This window comes from Parus major, chromosome 3 (assembly GCF_001522545.3).
Source record: "Parus major isolate Abel chromosome 3, Parus_major1.1, whole genome shotgun sequence".
NCBI classification, from domain to species: domain Eukaryota; kingdom Metazoa; phylum Chordata; class Aves; order Passeriformes; family Paridae; genus Parus; species Parus major.
Genome location: NC_031770.1, coordinates 20,430,111 through 20,450,706, shown reverse-complemented (window position 1 = coordinate 20,450,706; position 20,596 = coordinate 20,430,111). Strand labels below are relative to the sequence as shown.

The window sequence follows — 20,596 nt, the reverse complement described above, 5'->3', positions numbered from 1 at the left end:
TCTCAAGCTGATTTGGAAACAAAGTTTCTCCTTGTCTTGAACCATTGTTACAGGCAAGCCTAAGAATATTGATGCCAAGTAAGAAATTAATTTTTCATTGGCTAAATGCTGCCGCGTGCAAAAATTAGATACCGACTAGAGAAAACTTTGTGTTTGGGGATATTTTTATGTGGAAACCTGTGTTTCCTAGTCTAAATTGTGTGGTAGTTTGTAGATTCTCAGTTGATCAAAATGATGGTTAACAGTGGGAAGCAGTAGGGAAGACTGGCAGTGCTCTGGATGTTTATTAGGACTCTGTAGTGTGTACCAAGAGTTTATGAGCACAGGGTTGAACGATACTGCTGAGGCACACCATCGAGTTTTCAGCTGTAGAAGGCTGCATGGAAAGCTTGATTCTGGCCTCTGTATTTCTCCACTGCAGACATCACAGTTATGATATATTTTTTTTTTTTCCCCTCCAGTTCTACTGATATATGAAAATGAGCATCTGGAGGCTATTGTTCAGGATAGAGGAGGTAGCATCAAGTGGCTTAGTCATATCCAGTAGCCTTTTTAAAGATGTGCAGGGAAATAATTTTGGTATATAGAGTCAGTTACTCCCTCTCTAGCATTGCATACACTTATTTTCAGGTCACTGTGTTCTTTGCTTGAATTGGAAGACACATTGCCTATTTAGAAATAGATAAATATATAATTAATTTTTTTTTTTTTTTTTTTTTTTTTTTTGTTAATACGTACCGGAAAACAGATTTAATCTAGAAGGCAGATTGTTTTTCTAGAGATATTTGTTGAAAATGGTTATATTATTCTACTAGTTGATTTACATTTTAATTGGTAAGAACGTTCTCAAGATAAGGAAGGTGGTTTGTGTTTCATGATCAATATTTTGTGATGTCCAGGTTCTGAGGCATCTCATCAACACATGTAACCTGAAATTTCACTTTCAGAACAGTACATGTTGGTGTTTTCTTGAGGGCTTTTATATACTTTTGATGATTCTGATTTTTAAATTTGATTCCTCTTTTTCACTTCAACAGGTAGGGGACTGACTCTTTTTATGGAGACTCATGATTTGATCCATTTTTATTGTAGTCTGCATGTATTTGTAACCTGTATAAGTTAATACTGTGGGAAAGAGTGCTCAAAGCTTAGTCTTACTATCTTTTTTGGAAAGACATTTCTTGTTTGCTTTAATAAATGCAGCAATATGGATTCACAAGAGCTACTGCTACTGTATTTCTGGAACACTTTGATTTAGCTTGAGCTAATTTATGGAGTAATTTTCTTGACACAAGTAACAAGAAGGAGAGGCACATCTGTTGCACCCAATTAATTTTTGTGTGTGGATGCTACATTAGTATAATTGAAGACATGAAAAGAATACGATACTATTATGTAGAATCTTTTTATGTTTTCTCTGTTTCCTGATTGTGGTTGTATGCAAGTCCTATGTCTACTTACTCTCATAATGGCTATTCCAATTAGAGGCAGCTTTGGATTCTTCAGCTTTACTTGTGTGCCTTCCTCCAGAAAGCATCTTTACCCATTTTATTCTACTGAAGGAATTTGAGAAATCTGAGAACAGTATTTCTTTTGAGAATAGGTTTCATCTGTAGATATTTAGTTAAGGATTTATTTAGGTTCAAAACTTTTTATCCATATTGATCCTTATAAGTCATAGAACTAAATATAAATTAGATTTAAGTAGAATTGTTTAGAAAAAATATTTCTAGTCTGATTTTTCATAATTTTAATGTATGTAGTGCTCTAGACTTCAGCTACCAAGGAACCCAAATTACCAGCAGTCCCTTCTGGAAGAACTGTTATGGTCACTCATGCACTTATAATTCTTATGGTGTGGGATGTTCTCCTCTTTTTTCCCTTTCTTTTGTTATGTTCTGAATACAAAAACACTAATTTGATTGATTTTAGAAACTACAGTATGTAAAACCCTTAGGTCCCAGGGATTCCTCCTTTTGATTGGAGCTACTGTATGTTGGACCACAGAAATACATGACAGTAATTTTGTGGTCTTATTTTGTGGAGAAAAATTTGCTGCTTAAATTCTTTCAACTTAAATACCTGGAATGCAGTAGAGTTTTGATTAGTGTCTTGGTAGCCAGCTGAGAGCCTCAAGATATTTTGGTTTTGGTATGGAAAAATTTAAATTGTGGGAAGATAAATACAGTAATATTTATACATTATCATTTAAAAAAAGACATCAGAAGATTTACACTGTTGAATACCACTTGGGGAATATGAATAACCATATAATTTATAGACTCATAGAATGGTCTGGGTTGGAAAGGACCTTAAAGATCATCTGACACCTTCTGCTAGACAGGTTGCTCAAAGTCCCATTCAACCTGTCCTTGAACACTTCCAAGGATAGGGGATCCACAGCTTCTCTGGGCAGCCTGTTCCAGCTCCTCACCACCCTCACAGCAAATATGTCTTCCAATATAATAGATCCCAATCTAAACCTGCCCTCTGCTTGGTTTCTATTCTACCCATTCTTCCTTGTCCTATTCCTACATGCCCTCGTAAAAAGTCCCTCTCCAGCTCTCTGGTACCCTTTAGGTACCAGAAGGTGCTGTAAGATCTCCTCAGGCCTTCTCTTCTCCAGGCTGAACAATCCCAGTTCTCTCAGGCTGTTTACATTAGAGAAGTGCTCCCTCCCTCTGATCATGGCCCTCTCTAGGCTTGCTCCAGCACTTTCACATCCCCCTTTTGGAGACCCCAGATCTGGATGCAGCGCTGCTGGTGAGGTCTCACCAAAGCAGGATAGAAGGGGAGGATCACTCTGGTGCTGGTCACACTTCTTTTGATGCAGCCCAGGATAAGGTTGGCTTTCTGGGCTGCCAGCACATATTGCTGGGTCATTTAGCTTCCATCTCTTGGTGTGAAAACATAAATAATTCATTCGATGGTTCTTTTTCTACCAAGAGTCTCAGAGCCAGACTGAAAAAGTAAAATGGCAACAAACATTTTTTCCCCCCCCATTTTTGTGATGACAGATTAAGCTGCAAGATATACCAAACGGGGACAAAATGCTCTTACAAATATTTCTACCTCCCAAAAAATAGTCCTGGTTGAAGCAAGCTAAAAATTGTTAGGCTTTGGTTTGATATTTTAATTCCTTGCTGGAAAATTAATTTTTATAATCTGAGGACTATGGATTTCTCTTAATGAATAGTCTCCAGTAGCTCAAACAGCTGTAGCATAAACAAATTAATGTAGCTTTGGGTGGGATATTTTTAAAACAATAACTGTTTTCCCAGTTATACCAATAAGGTTCCATTCTGGTTGCTTGAGTAAAATGACATCCTGTAAGAAAAAGCAGCTGGAGTTGCAGAATGTTTTAGAGTAGTATCTTTCCATGCTAATTCCATTTAGGAGTCCTATTTAAAATAGGAGACAATTTTGTTTTCATGTTTTGGACTCTAGCTAGTAACTCTAACTTCCTGAGTATAAAGCAAGCAATATTGGGGAAGTGTATATTGCATTTCTTTCTCTGTTTGCAATTGTTACACAGGCTTCTGCAAAATCAACTGCCCCTAATTACCCAAAAAATTGAGGAAACTAATTTGCAACACTGGAAATCTTAGAAATATTATAATAGATGAGCCTGCTTATATTGGCATGATTTTCAGTATCACATATTCCTAAATAAAAATGGCAATCTTTGGAGGGAGAAGATGATATCTATTTTTTTGTTTTCTGGCAAATATTTTCTGTGTGAAAATACAAGTGCATTTAAAGACAATGAGTGCAGATTTCTTTCTCCATATAGTTTATTCCTGAAATATATCCTGGGGAATTTTCAATTCTATTAATCTTCTTTTCCAAACGGACCTAATATGGAATTCACAGCAGCTAAAATGTTGATGAAACTTTCCCTATAATAGAGGATGAACCTGAGCTATGATTTGCTTATTCTGGTAATAATGAAGTAGTAGTGACCTTCAGTGGGGCTAATTGACAGATGTAATTTTCTGCAACACATTTCAGAGTGTGATAATAGCATATATTGATGTTAATTTTTCTATTGTTAGTTGTTAAAAATGTTATTAATAATATTACTCTTCTTGTAAGAATATATATATATATAAATACTACTGTTCTTACCTCCCTCTTTTAATCCACCTTAAAAGGCTGCAATAGCATGGGGTATGCTTTAATTAATGTGTCTTCTCAGTGCAGGGAGAGGTCTGTTTAAAAGTCATTAAGATTTAATGTCCTTAGCTTAAATAATTGTGCTGTCCCTATCTCGGTATGTGCTTTCATGTTTTAGGGGAAGAGAAACAATATGATTTTATATTCAGGAAAAAGTTTTACTTGTCTTTCAGATCAAAGAGATATTGTGCTTTTGATGAAAAGGGAGCTGTGGCTTTCAGAACAAGCACTGACACTTAAGGAGAGACAGAAAAAAGTAAATGGAGGCTTTTGTGATTTAAAATTGGCAAAGCTATTTATTCAAATTAGGAACTAGATCAAACCTTCATCCATTAAACTTCAATTTTTTTTGTTGAATTACATCAATATGAACTCCTCAAAGGCCATTCCTCTTCCTTTTCTGCCCCCATTTTACTGTTTGGCAGTGGTAATGCAATCCAGGACTTGGTTAGCTTCTGGTATCTTCCCTGGGTCATTATTTGCTTTCAGGTGGGCTGTCAGACTCTGCAAGATATGAAATACCCTCAAGTAATTTAGATTTAAATAGGACAGAAGGCTGATAGTCTCCACTGGGGTCCCAAGTTTGGGGATAATAGCTGGGGGTCTCTTGGGAAGACCAGGGAAGAGACAGGTTGTACCCTGTGCCTCACAGCCATGAGGGTGAGAAACATTAAATGTGTGAGCTGATGATCTGAGGTCAAATGCTCAAGCTGCTTTCCTTTTGATTTTCCCTTTGCTTAATATATATTTTTTTCTTCTTTTTTTTTTTTTTTTTTTACTCTAGTTTGGTGTGATTTGTCAGAGACCATAATCCATACCTGACCAGAGGAGGGCATATACATATCCCACAGTCCAAACAAGTCCCAGAGCTGTGTTTGTAGAGGCAGATGACTCTACAGTCATCAGTCCACACTAGATTAGCTATTTGTATTCCAGCTTTGGAGGGTAGGAAAAGAGGTGGAATAATCCTTGAAAAGTATCTTTATGTGTGGCCATATAAAAAATATTTTTGTTTTAGTGTTTCTTTCCCTCATGAGCTGAAATAAAAGATTATATAAATATAAGATCTTTAGCAGAAAGCCTTCTTCTCTGTCTCATGAAGCATTCTATCCCAGTTTGAATTCCTTTCATGTGTGCAGGTGAGGTGATTAGAGACTTCTAAACGATTTCACTTGCTTTGTAAAAGAAAAATCATAGCCTGTATACTTAAAAAAGGTGTGAAAAAAATAATTGCTCGCAATTTTCTATGTGCTGAAATTCATGTAAATCACACTGGCTTTTTTCAAAAGCAAGCAGGGAATATAAACAAAATACTTCAGTGTACTAAAAGCACAAAATTTGGAATTTATTTTACACTGCCTGACAATAATAATTTAAATGGCTTTACAAGATGCACAGAGATAATTTTATGTTCAATTACTGCTCTGTTTGGAACTTCTGTTTAGAATCACAAACTTTTATAAGAAACTTCTTCTCTGTAGATTCCTATCTTTAGACTGCTGTCTTTGCCAGAGATCAAGTGATAATGTCTAGAGTGGTAGCTCACTAAGTGGCTTGGATGAAGGCATGGAGCCAGCATGGCAAGACCCTTCTCTGAGTGAAAAAGTCATTGGTAGGATGCTGGTGAGACACAGAGGGCTCATCTTCCACTGTCTTTTGAAGCACTCTCACTGCAGAGAAAAATCCCACACACCTGCATAGTTTAAAGTCACTGAAAACTGTGGAAGCAGAAATTAATTCTTGTTCCACAGAATATTTCTGCAGTCTTCTAATTGCACTTTCTTGAATTGCTTGGATAATGACATTTTATCAAAAATCTTTTGTTACATGGTGTGGAATTCTGTGAAATTAAGGAGCTGGTGACAGTGTGATTTCTATCATGGCAGTGCTGAAAAATCAGTTGAAAATTTGCCAAGCATTTCCCCTGACAAAGTATGTGCTTGTTCATTTTTGCAGATGTGTATGCTGAAAGATTGAGTATGCTCATGCTCAGTTATTTGAATGTTACCTGAATAGAGATAAATGTAAACATTTTTCAAGTAAAATGTGTTATTTGCTTTGCTGAATCAGGCATGTAACACCTAAGTAGTTGGAAGTCAAAGGGGAAATTCAGTGGAAGTTGTTTATGTGCAGTGCTTCTTTTTTCTGTTTGTAAGATTCTGTATTAATCTTAATTCCAAAGATTACTGGAGCATGAAAAAATTGAGAATAACAAGAAATAAGAGACTATTTCACACCTTTGTGCACCTGGTGAACCTCACTGGCAAAATATAAATTTTAAGGAAAAGAATACTATGAGTAAAAATATTCAGAGCATTTTATTTTAGAAACTTGGTAGTATTCCTTATTTTTAACTGCTACATGTTTTGTTTTATAATACATTGGTAGGACTGCATAGAGAAGCATTTTATTAGTAATAAAATTCTCAGCTATTTGACATTATGCACGAAATAATGTGTGTGTATATATTTTCTCTTGAATGCATATATTCTCTTTCTTTTTATTATTTGTCTTAAAAATTTGAAGCAAGTCTGTATTTAAATATGTGCAAATGAGGAATTTTTCTATCCTGGTATAGATATCCCTATAGATATTTCTATCATTGCTGCACATCTCCCCTGGACTGCTGTTTTTGAGAGGATTTCCCTGGATACATGGGCTGTGTATATGTAGCTGACCAGGAAGGATACAGGGAAAAAAAACAAAACTGATGAGCCAAAATAATTGCAATGAACTGGGGAAAGACCTCTTGAAGTGAAACAGGGTGTGTGAAAAAAAGTTTAAAAACAGGAGGAGGATTGTAGCTTACCTAACAGGTCAGGGTACTTGCACTCATTTTGACCACTTGTATCAGCTTGTATCTGAAGTCCAAATCTGCTGAGTGCACAATTATGTGGTTTGCAGTTCTTGTTTTAAATCTGTGACTTCACTGACACCAAGGTGTGTTTACAGTTTGTTGCTCGAAGTCTGGCATAGCTTTAATTCATGAGTGCTTTTGTCACATTTTATTTTCTGTATGGAGGATAGAAACATACAGGCAGAGTAATTTTCCATTCTGTAGGAAAGTATATGGATTGCTTTGCCTCTAGAATGGAGAGGCCAGCAAGAGCCTGTTTTACCCATCACTCACTGAGAATTGATTTATTTGTAAACAAAAATGCAAACCTGTTTCTTCAGTTACCTCTAGGGAATAAAAGGAGAGGTACTGTAAGAAAGCGATCAAACTCTAGAAAAGAATTATTTCAGATTTCCATTAAAATTGTAGCATCAGGTTATTTTTTGTCATTACATCTAAAATTCACTGGTTTTATTTTTCTGTGGATCATCTGGAACAATTTTTTATCTTCACATCAATATATTGCTAATGAATCTTTTTGCAGAATTAATGTTGCTTTGTCATATCTGGTATGTGTTTATGCTTCAAAGAATATGTGGCAAGTAAAAGTTTCATGAAGTGGTGGAATATAAACATTTCACTTTAAAGTACATCATGTATTTGCTAGATGTGTTACCCTGGCATCTTGTTCCCATGAAGCAATCTCACTCAGAGAAAATAAGCAAGTGGGAGATTTTGGGGTTTGGAGCTGATTCAAATTTGCAAGAATAAGAATTAGAGGTAAAATTAATGCAAGCAATAATAATAACAACAAAAAGGAAATAATTGAAAAAAGCACAGAAGTTCTACTACTGATGAGATGCAGATACTCTTTACTGGGCAAAGTGACAGCTGAATGAAATGTAGAATCTGTGCTGGGAGGCAGAGCCATCTGAGTTGATGTTTAAGCTTCTAAGGGTATTTTAACAATTATTACCCAGTTCCTTTGGAAATTGCCTTAGCAACTCAATGTGAGCTGTTGAATATCATATCTGGCATATCCATACAGAGACCTTTCCTGGAGTACTCTTTCACCTCTCCAGTACAGCTGATTTGAAGAAAACTTACTTTCTATGAAAAAAATATAGCCTGTTCTTTTACAAGAAGTTTTATTGATTTGATTAGTGCTCCCACAGAACACAGATGAAAAGAAACCACTGAAAGGAGATCAACCTCTGTCTTGTCAGTTCTTGAATATTGCACACTTTATTAACGTCAGTCTAGGCTTTCCTGTTATTATTCCTAGTTATAAGAGAAGTATTGGTAATGTCTTTTTTTCAGACAGATTAAGAATCAGTATTTTAAAAATAAGTATTTTTAATGTCTTTTTTTTTTGAGACAGAACACCATAACCCTCTAAATAGTCTATTCACAGTTGCGTGACACAGTGTTATGGGTTAGTGCTAAAAATCATATTCTTGTAGTTTGGAATCGAGAGAATACCAAACACTCAATAAACACCAGTAATTTGTGGCAACATGGTTCCCAAATCACTGACTGAAACTGTGAGAATTGGTTTCTAGAAGCTGGAGTGGGTGAGTGAAGTGGTTGAGTCACCAGCCCTGGGAGCATAGAAATGATGCGTAGACGTGGCACCTAGGGACACAGTTTAATGGTGGGCTTGGCAGTGTTAGGTTAATGGTTGGACTCAGTCTTTAGAGGCCTTTCCCACCTTAAACAATTCTGTGAAGAAATTATTCCAAACTTCTGTAAAGCAAAGATTTTCAGTTTGGTTTCTCTAAAACAGAGAGAGTTTCATCTCTCTTATTGCACAGGGATCTTCCATCAGGAGGATTCTTGCAGGAACTTCTTAAATTTAAAAGTTAAATTATTTTCTTTACATGCAGTTGATGAATTAACTTGAAGGAGGAACACTATCTGCATACTCATGAAGGGATCCACAGGCAACAGCTTGTGAGCGAGGGCTGTAACACATAGTGTGTGCATGGATGAAAGAATTCAAATGGATATACAGTGCAGAAATGTTGTACTTCCAAAGCAAGAATATTTGTATTCAATTCATTTGGGGTTTAGATTTTAAAGTAATATTTGTACTTGTTCAACCTTCAGATTCTCTTGCTTTATGTTCAGGAATGTATGTGCATGCACATGTATTGACCCTGACAGGAGGGGAGTCCAGAGTTTGTAGATATTGGCAAACATCTATCGCTGTGCATCTCTATCTTGGGTAAGCTTGAGGGTCTTTGAGACCCTCAGGTGACAAACTTCCATGAAATAAGGGTCAGTGTAATGCATAGTCCTATGCATCAGCCACCTATTTGCTGTGAGTTATGGACCTAAAATGATATAGAGAATTTTGGACTTTCCTCTGTGCTTCAGTTACCTGCCTGTAACAAGGCGAATAGGAATTTTCTAGCTACTTTGCAACATTGGGAAGGAAGTCACATGGAGAACTGGAAAAGCCCTTGAACTTGTACTATCCAAAGCCATAAAACCTCATGGAATATGTGTTTGTAAATGTGCAAATATATAACACAGACATACACAAGCATGTCAAAGTGGGAGTGTAGGAAAGGGTTAAGAAAAGGAAAGGAAAAGGGATCAGTGTAAACATGTGGATTTGTTTTTCCACATGATGAACACAAACATGGAAGTTTTACCATTTCTACAGTGTATGCAGGGATTTTCCCATAGTCAGTATGGGTACAAACATTGTCTTTTTGTTTCATGATTATGTCTAGACCATTATTTATGCTAAAAGGGATATCTTATTCATCTGTGATTAAGTGCACATCTCTGCTTTGGCACTGTTGGACACAGATGTATTTAAAACGCTAATCTCCTGAGCACAAGCAATGATCCAAAGGGAAAAAATTCATTTATTTCTTCCAGAAATTCAACGAGGTACCTTTTATAAAGATTTTACCAGGTAGCTCCTCAGGGCCTGGAAAAAGCATCTTTTGCTCTCTTAAAATCAATTTGTCATTCAGTATCAAAACCCGCGTGCGCCCCCTGAAAAGGGCAATCACTGTAATTGAGCTGGGTGGTCAGGGTGGATGTGAGCCCATGGCAGCACCACTGTCAGAGGCACACACAGTTTGCTGGCTGGGGCCAAGGCCATGGCAGCTGCTTCCCATGGCTCCAGCCTCCTGGGAGTCAGCAGTCAGGAACTCTGCCTTTTCTCTGACTCCATGAAATCTCAGCATCAACTTTCTGTAATCCGCTTTTGTGTAATTAAGTGTGCACCCGTTCACCAAATCATTCATCCCTCAGTATTGAGCTGTTCCATCAATGGACTGCATATCCAAACCTACTGCCTAGAGTAGTTTCTCATACTTCAAAATTCACAACGTTAATTTGGGATAATTTTCGGTTTATTTATTTTTGATACCTCATGAATGATGCCTTGTCTAATCTGAGGTTTGTCATAAATATAGAGAAAGCATATCTGAATTTACATTTCCCTGTATAGAAAGAAAATGTTTCAGAACTTCCCCAGAACTTTCAATCCCACTTGAGGTATTTGAAATAAATGAATCATAGGTGGTGGAGCTCTCTTCCAGTCAATTTAGCAAGTAAAATCTAGTCTTAGAATTCTCAAAAGCACCTATAATCTCTCACATGTGAAATACTTAATTGCAGCTAGTTTCAGCAGATGTCCTGCTTTGTCTAGGAATTTTATGTAAAAAACATGCTCATTTGGAGTCTCTATATTTCTAACTCCACTTTGAAAACGTGTATCTATAAGAGTTTTCTGAAGATATTGGTTAACTAGAGGGCAAAGGGATCTCTTTCTCTAGTTAAAAGAGAAAAAAAATAAATTAGTTTTCAGCTTTCCTTTTTATGAAGGTTTGACTACTTTTAGATGCTTAAGATTTAAACAATAGTGTAATGTCAATTGTATGAGAATTTATAGCATTTCAAGCTTTTCCATATTTTCAATATAATCTATTGTTTGTCACTGGGGGGAAGAATTTCAACTAGAATTTGAAACTTGAAGCATTGTTTTGCTCAAAAGCAGTAATATATAGTTATTAAAGTTACTGTTATCTGCTTAACAGTGAATCTGCTTCTCATGGGAAAGTTACAGATGCTTTCATTCTCCCAGAAATATGTCAAAAAAGACAATATGAAAATAAAGAATCCTATAAAATCTCATTTTGTTTTTTTTTCCTTCCTATTTTGCATAGCCCTGCTTTCATCTCTATTGCTGACCAAAGGGATAAGGATTCCCTTTGAACCTGATTTGAATCTCAGAGACTCCTTGGAGTTTGGAGCTGAAACCCTGGAATATGTTACTTTGAGTGGAGCAATTAGTTACAATCTACTCGCAATGTGCTTGTATTCTTAATTCACTCAGGGGTTACTGGAAGCTCCTTCTAAAATGCATTTCTTGTCCACAGCTGCTTGTCAGAGACAAGTAAAGGCACACAATTTAGCAGAATATGAAAGGGATTTGGTGAAATTAGGAGGCAAATCATCTTCCTGGTTATGAAAGTGAAGTGAGGAGGGTGCCTTTGGGAAGAGCAGTCTGAAAAGGATACTGACAGTATTTTGGATGGAACAGATGCCATTTGGCAAGTTAGATTTTGTACTCTGTACTGTTCATGGAAGCCTTGGTTAAAATCTTTGAGGGAAGCTTTCCAATGAATTTAGAAGTTTAAATCAAGCAACTTGCTAATTTCCACAATCAAACCCAAGCGTACTTGTTGAAGTGGGGAACGGACCAGTTCTAGGAACTTTCCCCTCAGAAACAGGGGATGGGATGAGCTGCACAGGACTGAAAATGTGAAGAATAAGCAAGGTACTGAGGCTGCCTGTGCAGTTGCACTGTGCACATCCTGTCCCTATCCCATCCAGAGAAAGAGCTCTGAGGCAGGGAAAAGGCAGCAGACCGTGTTGTCATGTGGCTGATTCCCCAAGGTTTCTCTGTGAGCAAGGCAGCTCTAGCCAGACTTTATGCTGCCTCTTGAGTGGAAGGGGGAACTTGGAAGTGAAAACATGCCAGGGAGCTACTGCAGTGGGGCCACATGTTCCTGCTCTCCACATGCAGGAGCTCTGTGGTTACACAAGGATATGCAGCGGCATTCCTATCACCCTGTTCTCTTCTCACAGCACAGTGTCCAAAATTAAGGTTTCCTTGGTTTTTACCTAGCAACAAAATTCTTCTTTTTTGTCTTTATTATAATTATTTAAAGAAAGAAATAATACTTTTCTGACACAAACCTCTCGGGAATTACATCAACCATATGAAATATAAATACGTTTCCTCTCCCTTTGTATAAATAATGGATTAGGTTTTCACTGGAGAAGCTGAGAGTAGGCTTTAAGGACAACTTGTGTAACTCACAAAGTAGGCTATGGTGTACAGCAGCAGACTGTTATAAAACATGACACAGTAGGAAATGTGATTAATGTGTGATGGAAACCCCTTGGTAGATAAGGTTGCTGAAGTATGTACTGTACCCTACCCATGGTTTGGTTTATGTTCATTAGCATCTGGACAGAAATAAACTGCTACCTGAGTAGAGTGTTATTTTATCCAGTAATGTGTGATTTAATGATAAAATTATCACACTATACCTTTTCTGTGTTTATGGAAGAAAAGCAGTTCACAGTTTTTAGGATGAAGAACAAGAATTTGAGTGTAAAAGTGAACTATAATCCTTCCTTCAAGGATGACATAAGTCTGACTTAGGAAGAATACCCAGAGCTGAATGTGAACTTGGTGTCCTCATACCAATTAGCAGCAGATGAGAAGCACGCTGTGGAGCAACAGCCTCTGTAAGAGCTCTGGGATGCTCACAGAGTGCCTGCTTGTTTTATGGGGCCAGCCAAGCAAAACTCCCTGCTTGGCATGTGCTCCACTAGGCTGGTGTTTTGTCACCATTGCGAGACATTGCTTTTGTAGACAAGTAAATAAAAAGTGACTGCCAAATCCCCAAGCATGAGTTTTCTAAATCTGGTGTATCCAGACCCCTGATTCTAAATTGCATTAAGACCTCTCAGGAATTATAACCTGGAACAATTCAAGCTTCTGTTGATGCATAAACAAGAATGTTTATGAAAACAGAGTAGCTTGGATCTGTTTGTCCCTTTTTGATTGGTGATGAGCTAATTTTATTTTAAAACTTGAGTCTACTCCTTGGTGCACGAAGGGACAGAGTGAACTCAGTGGAGCTGAAATTTCCTGAATTATAAGTTTAGCCCTGACTCTGGTTTAGGGAAGCATATTGGGCTGGTCTAAAGTTGCTGTGACTTCTTCCTAGTTTTCTGAGTCAGCCTTTCTTTCATATATCTGTACAGGGAACACTTACAAAATTGTAGGACTCTGCAACATGTTATTGATATTTCCTGTGTTTTGTTTTTTTTTTGACAAGTTTTATTAGTCAAGATTTGTGGAAACTTTTAATATCATCTTTCTTTTCTCTGACTGAATTCTATCAATATTGCATTTTTTGTTTACATAAGTACAATCTGAAAGCTGATTTCAGAGCAAAATACCTAGGAGTAAGATATATTCCCAGTGTGATTTATTTTTATTTTAATGAATCATAGGATGGCCTGGGTTGATAGGGATCTTAAAGATCATCCAGTTCTTACTTCCCTGCCACGGACAGGGACCCCCTTACACTAGATCACATTGCTCAGAGCCCCATCCAGCCTGGCCTTGAACACTTCCAGGGATGGGGCATCCACAGCTTCTCTGAACAATCCAATCCAACTTAAGTGAGGGACAACTTTGTCTTGTGTGTTCTGAAAGGAAAAAGTAGTTTTAGCAGCAGAGCCTTGGTGTAGCTTACCTACGTGAGAGTAGAACCAAAAACTAAGATAATAGGTTTCATAAAGACAATCTATATGTTAAACCATCATGCTCAGAATATTTAAATATAAATGCTGATAAATAGCTAAGACATTCATAAAATGTGCTCTGTATCATAAGAAATTTGTCACATTGTAAAAAAATATTAAGCTACTTTAAAAATAAAATTTGTTGGATTGTTTTAAAAAGAATTGGAATTTTTTTGGGGGGATTTGTGTGCATATGATGTTTTTCCTATGAAAAATTTAAGACACTAAGACAAATTTCTCAATTACATGCCAAACCACTTTGCTTTTTATTTGCGAGTTGTTTTTTAACAAGAAGGTAATATTAAAAGAAGCTTTAAGCAAATTTCTAAAGATAAGATTTTTTATTACAAGTTTTCCTTCTTGCCTCCTTTGAAGGACATGTTGTTCTGCTAAAAAGTGAAAGAATGTCAGAAATTCTGGGTTGTTACTGCTACTGCTCACTCCAAACATTCTTTGGAGGAGAAAAATGTTTGAATTAAAACTTAGGACTTAAGCTCATCATGCTTGTCTGTAGGGTTCTGCCTATGTGACCTTGCCCAAATCATTAAATTCTGATCCTGGGAGACGTACTTGAGCACATTCCACAGGTGCTGGGCTCTGTGCTCTTTGTATTTCACTTTCTCTGCTCTAAGTGGACCAGCAGCAATCGAGCCATCAGAGGAATTTCAGGTGCTATTTTACACAAGCCTATGAAGATAAAATGATTTCCACTTTCAAATGGACAGAGCCATGAACTGTATCTCAGCTTTGTTCGAAGGAACCAAAGCCTTTAATAATGAAGAATCTAGGCAGTCCCATTTATTGTAGAAATCCCTGTTTTGTTCATCCAAGTGGTTTGGGTTTTTTTTAAGCTGCTTCACTTTGAAACTTAGCCCATGTGAAGGAAAATGGTGTGTTGTTTACAGGTGCTGCAGCCTGTTAAAAGCCCACTGACGGACACTGGCAGGCTAAGGCACAGATAAACCAATTGCTATTAACAACATGTAGCAGGTGACAAGAGAGTAGCTCAGTGAGGATTGTATGACCTAGATTTCCATTTAATTTCTCACAATGTTTGCTGTGTCATATGGTTAACCATGTTAGCCTGTTTTTAACTGTTCTGTTACTGCAGTTCTTTTAAAACTTGTAATGTATTTTGTGTAACCTCTTAAACACCTCAAGTTGTTTGTAATTTAGGCTTTGGAAACATCTCCCCACGCACACAAGGTGGAAAGATATTCTGTATCATCTATGCCTTATTGGGAATTCCTCTGTTTGGTTTTCTGTTGGCTGGTGTTGGAGATCAACTAGGGACAATCTTTGGAAAAGGAATTGCCAAAGTAGAAGATACCTTTGTTGTGAGTATGCTGACTGCCTCATTTGGTTTTTTTTCTGCTTGTTCTGAATCTCACAAGTGAAAGGAATAGCCTGAAAAACAGGGTTCACTGTTGCAGTACAGGAAGAGATAGAAAGGACTTGTCACAGTCTGAATTTGCTAATGAACACCTCTGAGAATTGGGTGAAGTCATTCCCTACCATGATTTATAGTTGGGAAGAGGAATAAGACTCAAAGAATTTTTTTTTGCTCTGCCCTTTTTACTTGTAAGCTTGCTGTGATGCTTACCCTTAAAGGTTTTGTACAGACTGTGATAAGAAATGTATTCACTGAGATTTTTGAAGCAGTGAATGCTTAGTAACCAACTTTGTTTGCATCAGTACTGCAAGTGTTAGGACTGGTTTTCCACATCAAGCCCTACCTTGCACGCAAGACACCTTTTCTTTATAGAAAGGGTCTGACATGGCTTTGTTTTTGATGCGAAGCAAACTGGGCCTGTGCTAAGAAGTCTTATGCAATAGGCAAACACAAGCTTGAAAGCTTTTTAAGAAAAGGCATGCATTTTCAGCTTTGAAACATCAGTTCATGTCCAGACAAGGTACTGGTGAATAACATAGATTTCCATTGAGATTTGCCTGAAAAAGGCAAGAACATTTTATAATTTCTGGGGTTTCATAACTGATTTTTTTTTTTTTTCCTTAAAGGTATAGAAGTTCTGAGATAAATTTTTGCCTTTTTTGCTTGTAGAGAAAATTATTTTCCTTCTTTTTTAAATTTTTTTTTTTTTTTATAATGGACATATCCCTGCAAGAAGAATGCCCCAACATAAAAAAAGCAGTATCATCCCCTCTCTTCATAATATCTGAGTGAAAACACTGATCTAGATGTTGTAGTCTGGAACACTCTCTGTTTATTAGCTTGCCTAAAGAACTGGGAGATGCTGATGGGTCAGAGCAGGTACTTTCATGTTGCCATAACACAAGCTGTTACTCTTATTTGGGTTACAAAAGCTCGACCTTGGTCATGCTGACTGTAAACACAGTTCCCACAGAAACTTAAAAGCAAGAAAACATCCATTGTGAACAACCTGATTTCATTTTCAGTCTATTTCTGTGAAAGATTTTTGTATAATCTGTTATTTTAGGTTGAACCGACATGCATTGAATGGATGGAAAATGTGAAATTCGCTGGGCATGCAAAATGGAATTTTGCAGGGGTCTGTTCTAGCTTTAGTGCAGTTTACAAAAAATGTTAATAGCATACACAATAGCTAAATGCCCTGGTTCATTAAATCTGCAGATGGTCTCAAGCTGTGGAGACAACTGAGACTCGGAGGATCAAAATGATCTTAAAATTTTTGAAAAACAGTCTGACTAGATAGGATCAAATTTAAGCAGGGCAAAGTCAAAGTAATATATGAAGGAATAATAAAATATGCAGCTGCATGTCAGGAAACAGCTGTCTAGGTGCAATTTTGTGAAAATGTTCTGTGGACTCTAGAGGCTAACATGCTAACATTGGTTAATGGCCTACTGCCATGGAAAATAGGTAAAACTGGAAATAGGCAAAGCATAAGAAAGGCTCATTCCATTCTGTGCTATTTTTTCATATCTAATTTTGAGTACAACACTTAATGAAACATGGGCTAATTTGCTGGTGCCAAGGGATTGCAAGAAAAATAAGAAAGGGAAAAAAAAGAAATAAATTTATTTGGTTTAAAGATCATGTAACTGAAAAAGAACACCTGAACTGAAAGAGAAACACTATGAAAGTTTTCTGGAAAGAGAAAATTAGCAATTTCTTTCTTTGTCTTGGATAAGACCATAAACAGTACACTTAAACATAAGGAGCTAAGATGTAGGTTCAACATTTGGAAAATCATCAGTTGACAAGAGCATGATCACATGTTGCCTGGCCAGTAATATATTTGCAGTGGTTCAGGTGGGTTTGTTTTGTCTTTAGGTAGGTTTGGCTCTCTTACATCACTTCCAGCTCTGTTTTGTAGGATTTGTTTAGCTGGTTATTTCATTGCAGAGAACTCTATGGTTAAAATTCACCTCATTTAGTTGGTTATTTGTGGGTGTATAAAATTGGAGAAACTGCAGGTGCATGCACTACTTGTAACTCACTTGAATATCTAGACAGCCCTCAAAACTTTTACATCATCAGCTGTTAATATTAGTGAATGCTATACATGCTGCTCACCTGTGAAGGGTCCAGTCCCACTTTGCATTCACTACTGGCAAATGTTTCCTAGGATAGTCATGTTTGCTTTGAAACCCTTTTCAGAATAAAATCCTGCTTGAATTTTCCGGTTTGTTTGAGAATTATAACGCTGTGTCCTCTACAGCTATGTAGTGCACACTGGGGGGTGATGGGTGCTGATGTGCACTGGTGCATTTTTATTAACAATGGGTTTCCTCTCTTTCCCCTTCCCTTTCCAGAAATGGAATGTGAGTCAGACAAAGATTCGCATCATTTCAACAATAATATTCATACTGTTTGGCTGCGTGCTGTTTGTTGCTCTTCCTGCAGTTATATTCAAGCACATAGAAGGCTGGAACACATTAGATGCAATTTACTTTGTGGTTATCACTTTAACTACCATTGGATTCGGTGATTATGTTGCAGGTAAGTTGTTTTTTTTTTCATCGCTCTTTGTCTTATAATGTTTTGCACAGTGATGTTTATTTGCATTTTTTTCTTAGTTTTGGGACAGATATGTCTCTCTTGTGGTGCCTCTCTCCCAATTTTATCCTTCATCATTCATATGACAGGGCCTGTCCTTATTTTGGTTGATGTGACAGTGTAGAGACAGGAGGAGTGACAGTGAAATTCATGGTGCATGTCTCTGCCTACTAGTTTTTTCTCTTCCTATACAATTAAATATTAAGTAGGATATCATTTCTGTAGGGTGTTTTTTTTTTCTTACAAGGTTACAAAGTAGAAGCACTAATATAGCATTTTAATCTGACTATACCTTTTCAGCTGGATTTGTTTAAAATGCTTCACCCTGTGAAATTATATAAGTTTTGTGTGCATCCCTTACTTTCAAAATATTCCAGAGCTCTCTTTCTGCCATTGAAATGTCTGTATTCTGTGAGGTCTTTTGGATCCTACTCCTGTGGCTTTTTGTCAGTATGCACTTGCCCATATTTTTTTTTTGTAATGTCATGAGAAGTTTTAGGACAACCTGTAGATAACGTGTCCAATTTTTATGGTTCCATTAAGGTGAATTAGTTTCAAACAACTTTGGTATGTTAAGCTAAAAAAAAGTCTGGGCCACTTCTCTATGTAAACTATTTTTCTTGAAAAGATGTCAGAGGTGTTCACTTGGATTTGAGTAGGTATATGCTGTCGGTGCTGAGAAAGCACATTGGTCTGAGTCAGTGATGTGTAGAGGTGAGGATCAGGAAACCAGAGCTTTGTGCTCCAAGCCCGAGACTTGCTTTCCTTGGCCAGATCTGATGCTTCTGCTGATACAGAACCATCACCTCTCTCATGGAACACTGCTCTCCCACCTCTGAGCTCTGTGCAAGGCAGAGGTGGCCAACAAGGCCCTTTGTGCTGGGTCTGCTCTCAGCAAGAGACTCTGCAGGAGGGAGTTGTTTTCAGTAGGCACTCACACGCTGTGGGCTCCTCCTGTGGCTTGTCTGTGCCCATGGCTGCTGTGTGAGTACAAGTGTGCCAAGACGAGGTTCTCAGGTTGGGTAACTCGTCTTGTAGATGTGCCTGAGGTTTTGTCTTGATGGCAGTAATGGGTCTTGTGACTGGCAGAAGCTTTTCAGGTTGGTGAGGTCCAACAAGGACCTCTAAAGTGTCGGAACTGCTGGTTGCTTTTGTAAATGGGGTGGGTAAAATGGGGGTAAATTTATTTGTTGTTGAAGATAACTGCTACTGCTACTCAGGCAGCCTTCATTTTTAGACTGCTTGCAAACTTGGTAAAAATTTTTGTAAATCATAGAACTGAGCTGTAAAATAACAAATCAATATTTTTTTTTTAACTTTTATGTAGTTATTTGTGATGTTTCCAAATGTCTTTGTATGTATCTTGACTTCCGCCTTTCCATTTTTTTTCCTGTATTCCTTTTCTTATTTTCATTTTGTCTTCAGAATTTGTGATTCCAGTCAGATAACAACTAGCATGAAATAAAAAATTTATGTTGTTTCTGAGTCAAGAACCTGGGTGTTTTAGACTTTCATTCCTGAAGGGTATGTGTATGACAGGGAATAAAAATGATAGTGTATAAAGGCCTGGTTATATTTACTGTAAAGCATTATGTGAAATGGCCCACTTGGCTCTAACTAGAACACTGAGTACATTCATCATTACTCCCATTATAAATTTCCATAGACTTTTCTATTTGTAGGCCATTTGATATAATAATTTTTTCCTACATTGTCTGCTTTTTAATTCTACCAGGAAACACTTTCTCTTTCTACAGAATGTCCTTGAATTATGTTGTTCTATAGCTGATAGCCTTTTATGGTTCACTTGAAAAATGTTCTTTATTTAATTTAAAATCCTACTGTAAATCCATTATTTCAAAGCATCAAAAATGTTTTCTAGTTTCTTTGAGCAACAAGCACAAGACTTACATTTGAACAGCAATATGCTACTGACTTAAAGGGGCAATGGGATTTGTACTTGCAGAGACAATGCTCAAGAGAACAGGGTTAAATGGCTGGCTACATCATAACTGGGAGCTAAATATTCCCATGGGACTATATTCTGAAAAGAATGAAGCTGAGAATATCATAAACTTTGGGTGAACTAAAATACTCTGGTTTTGGCCAGTGGCTTGAAGGATTTTTCAAAAATGTCCATTCGTTTGTTGCTTTTTTTTGCAGTACATAGTTGGCAGGTTAAATAAATTTTTTGACAAATAGGTAAGGTATTAATTGACTGAGCTTTACATTGTGGAAGTTTTCAGTCATTGGTGTGTATATAAGTAAGAAATTATTTGAAGGAAACTGACACTGCAATTCTCAATGGTTCTCATAGAATTTGTCTTAAGAACTAGGCTTCCTTATTAATTTTGAGGAAGTATGCAGAATTTCTTGCACCCTAACAAATCAGTACCTTTTATTCATGATTTTTTGGTTTGCTTGTTTCTCTTTTAGGTAAGTCATAACTACAGAGTGGACACTAAGGACCACTGATATTTTTGTGGTAGGCTTTGTCTGGAGAGGTCTCTTTGAAGTTTAGGAAAGCTGGGTGTCACAGACAAGGGAGAAACATAAAGAGTTAAGACCTGTAATGCTGCAGAAGGCTATAAAAGAGGTGGTCATGATAGAATATTGTGGTATAGAGCATGCTGGTCTTGGTTGTGGTTTGCCATGGTGAGGCAAAAAACAGCAGAAAGAATGATGCTCCAGTCTCCTTTGTGCCTAGATGCAGCACATTTTGAAAAACT

The 20,596-nt window shown here is 37.1% G+C and overlaps 1 protein-coding gene across 1 annotated transcript in view; it reads left to right on the top strand.

The window, feature by feature from the left end:
• Positions 1-20,596, top strand: part of KCNK2 (potassium two pore domain channel subfamily K member 2) — an 80,829-nt gene that overhangs the window by 35,709 nt on the left and 24,524 nt on the right. The window contains exons 4-5 of the mRNA XM_015623465.2: positions 15,041-15,201; positions 17,624-17,810. Of these exons, the coding sequence (XP_015478951.1) occupies positions 15,041-15,201; positions 17,624-17,810 (348 nt within the window). The remainder of the gene's footprint in view (positions 1-15,040; positions 15,202-17,623; positions 17,811-20,596) is intronic.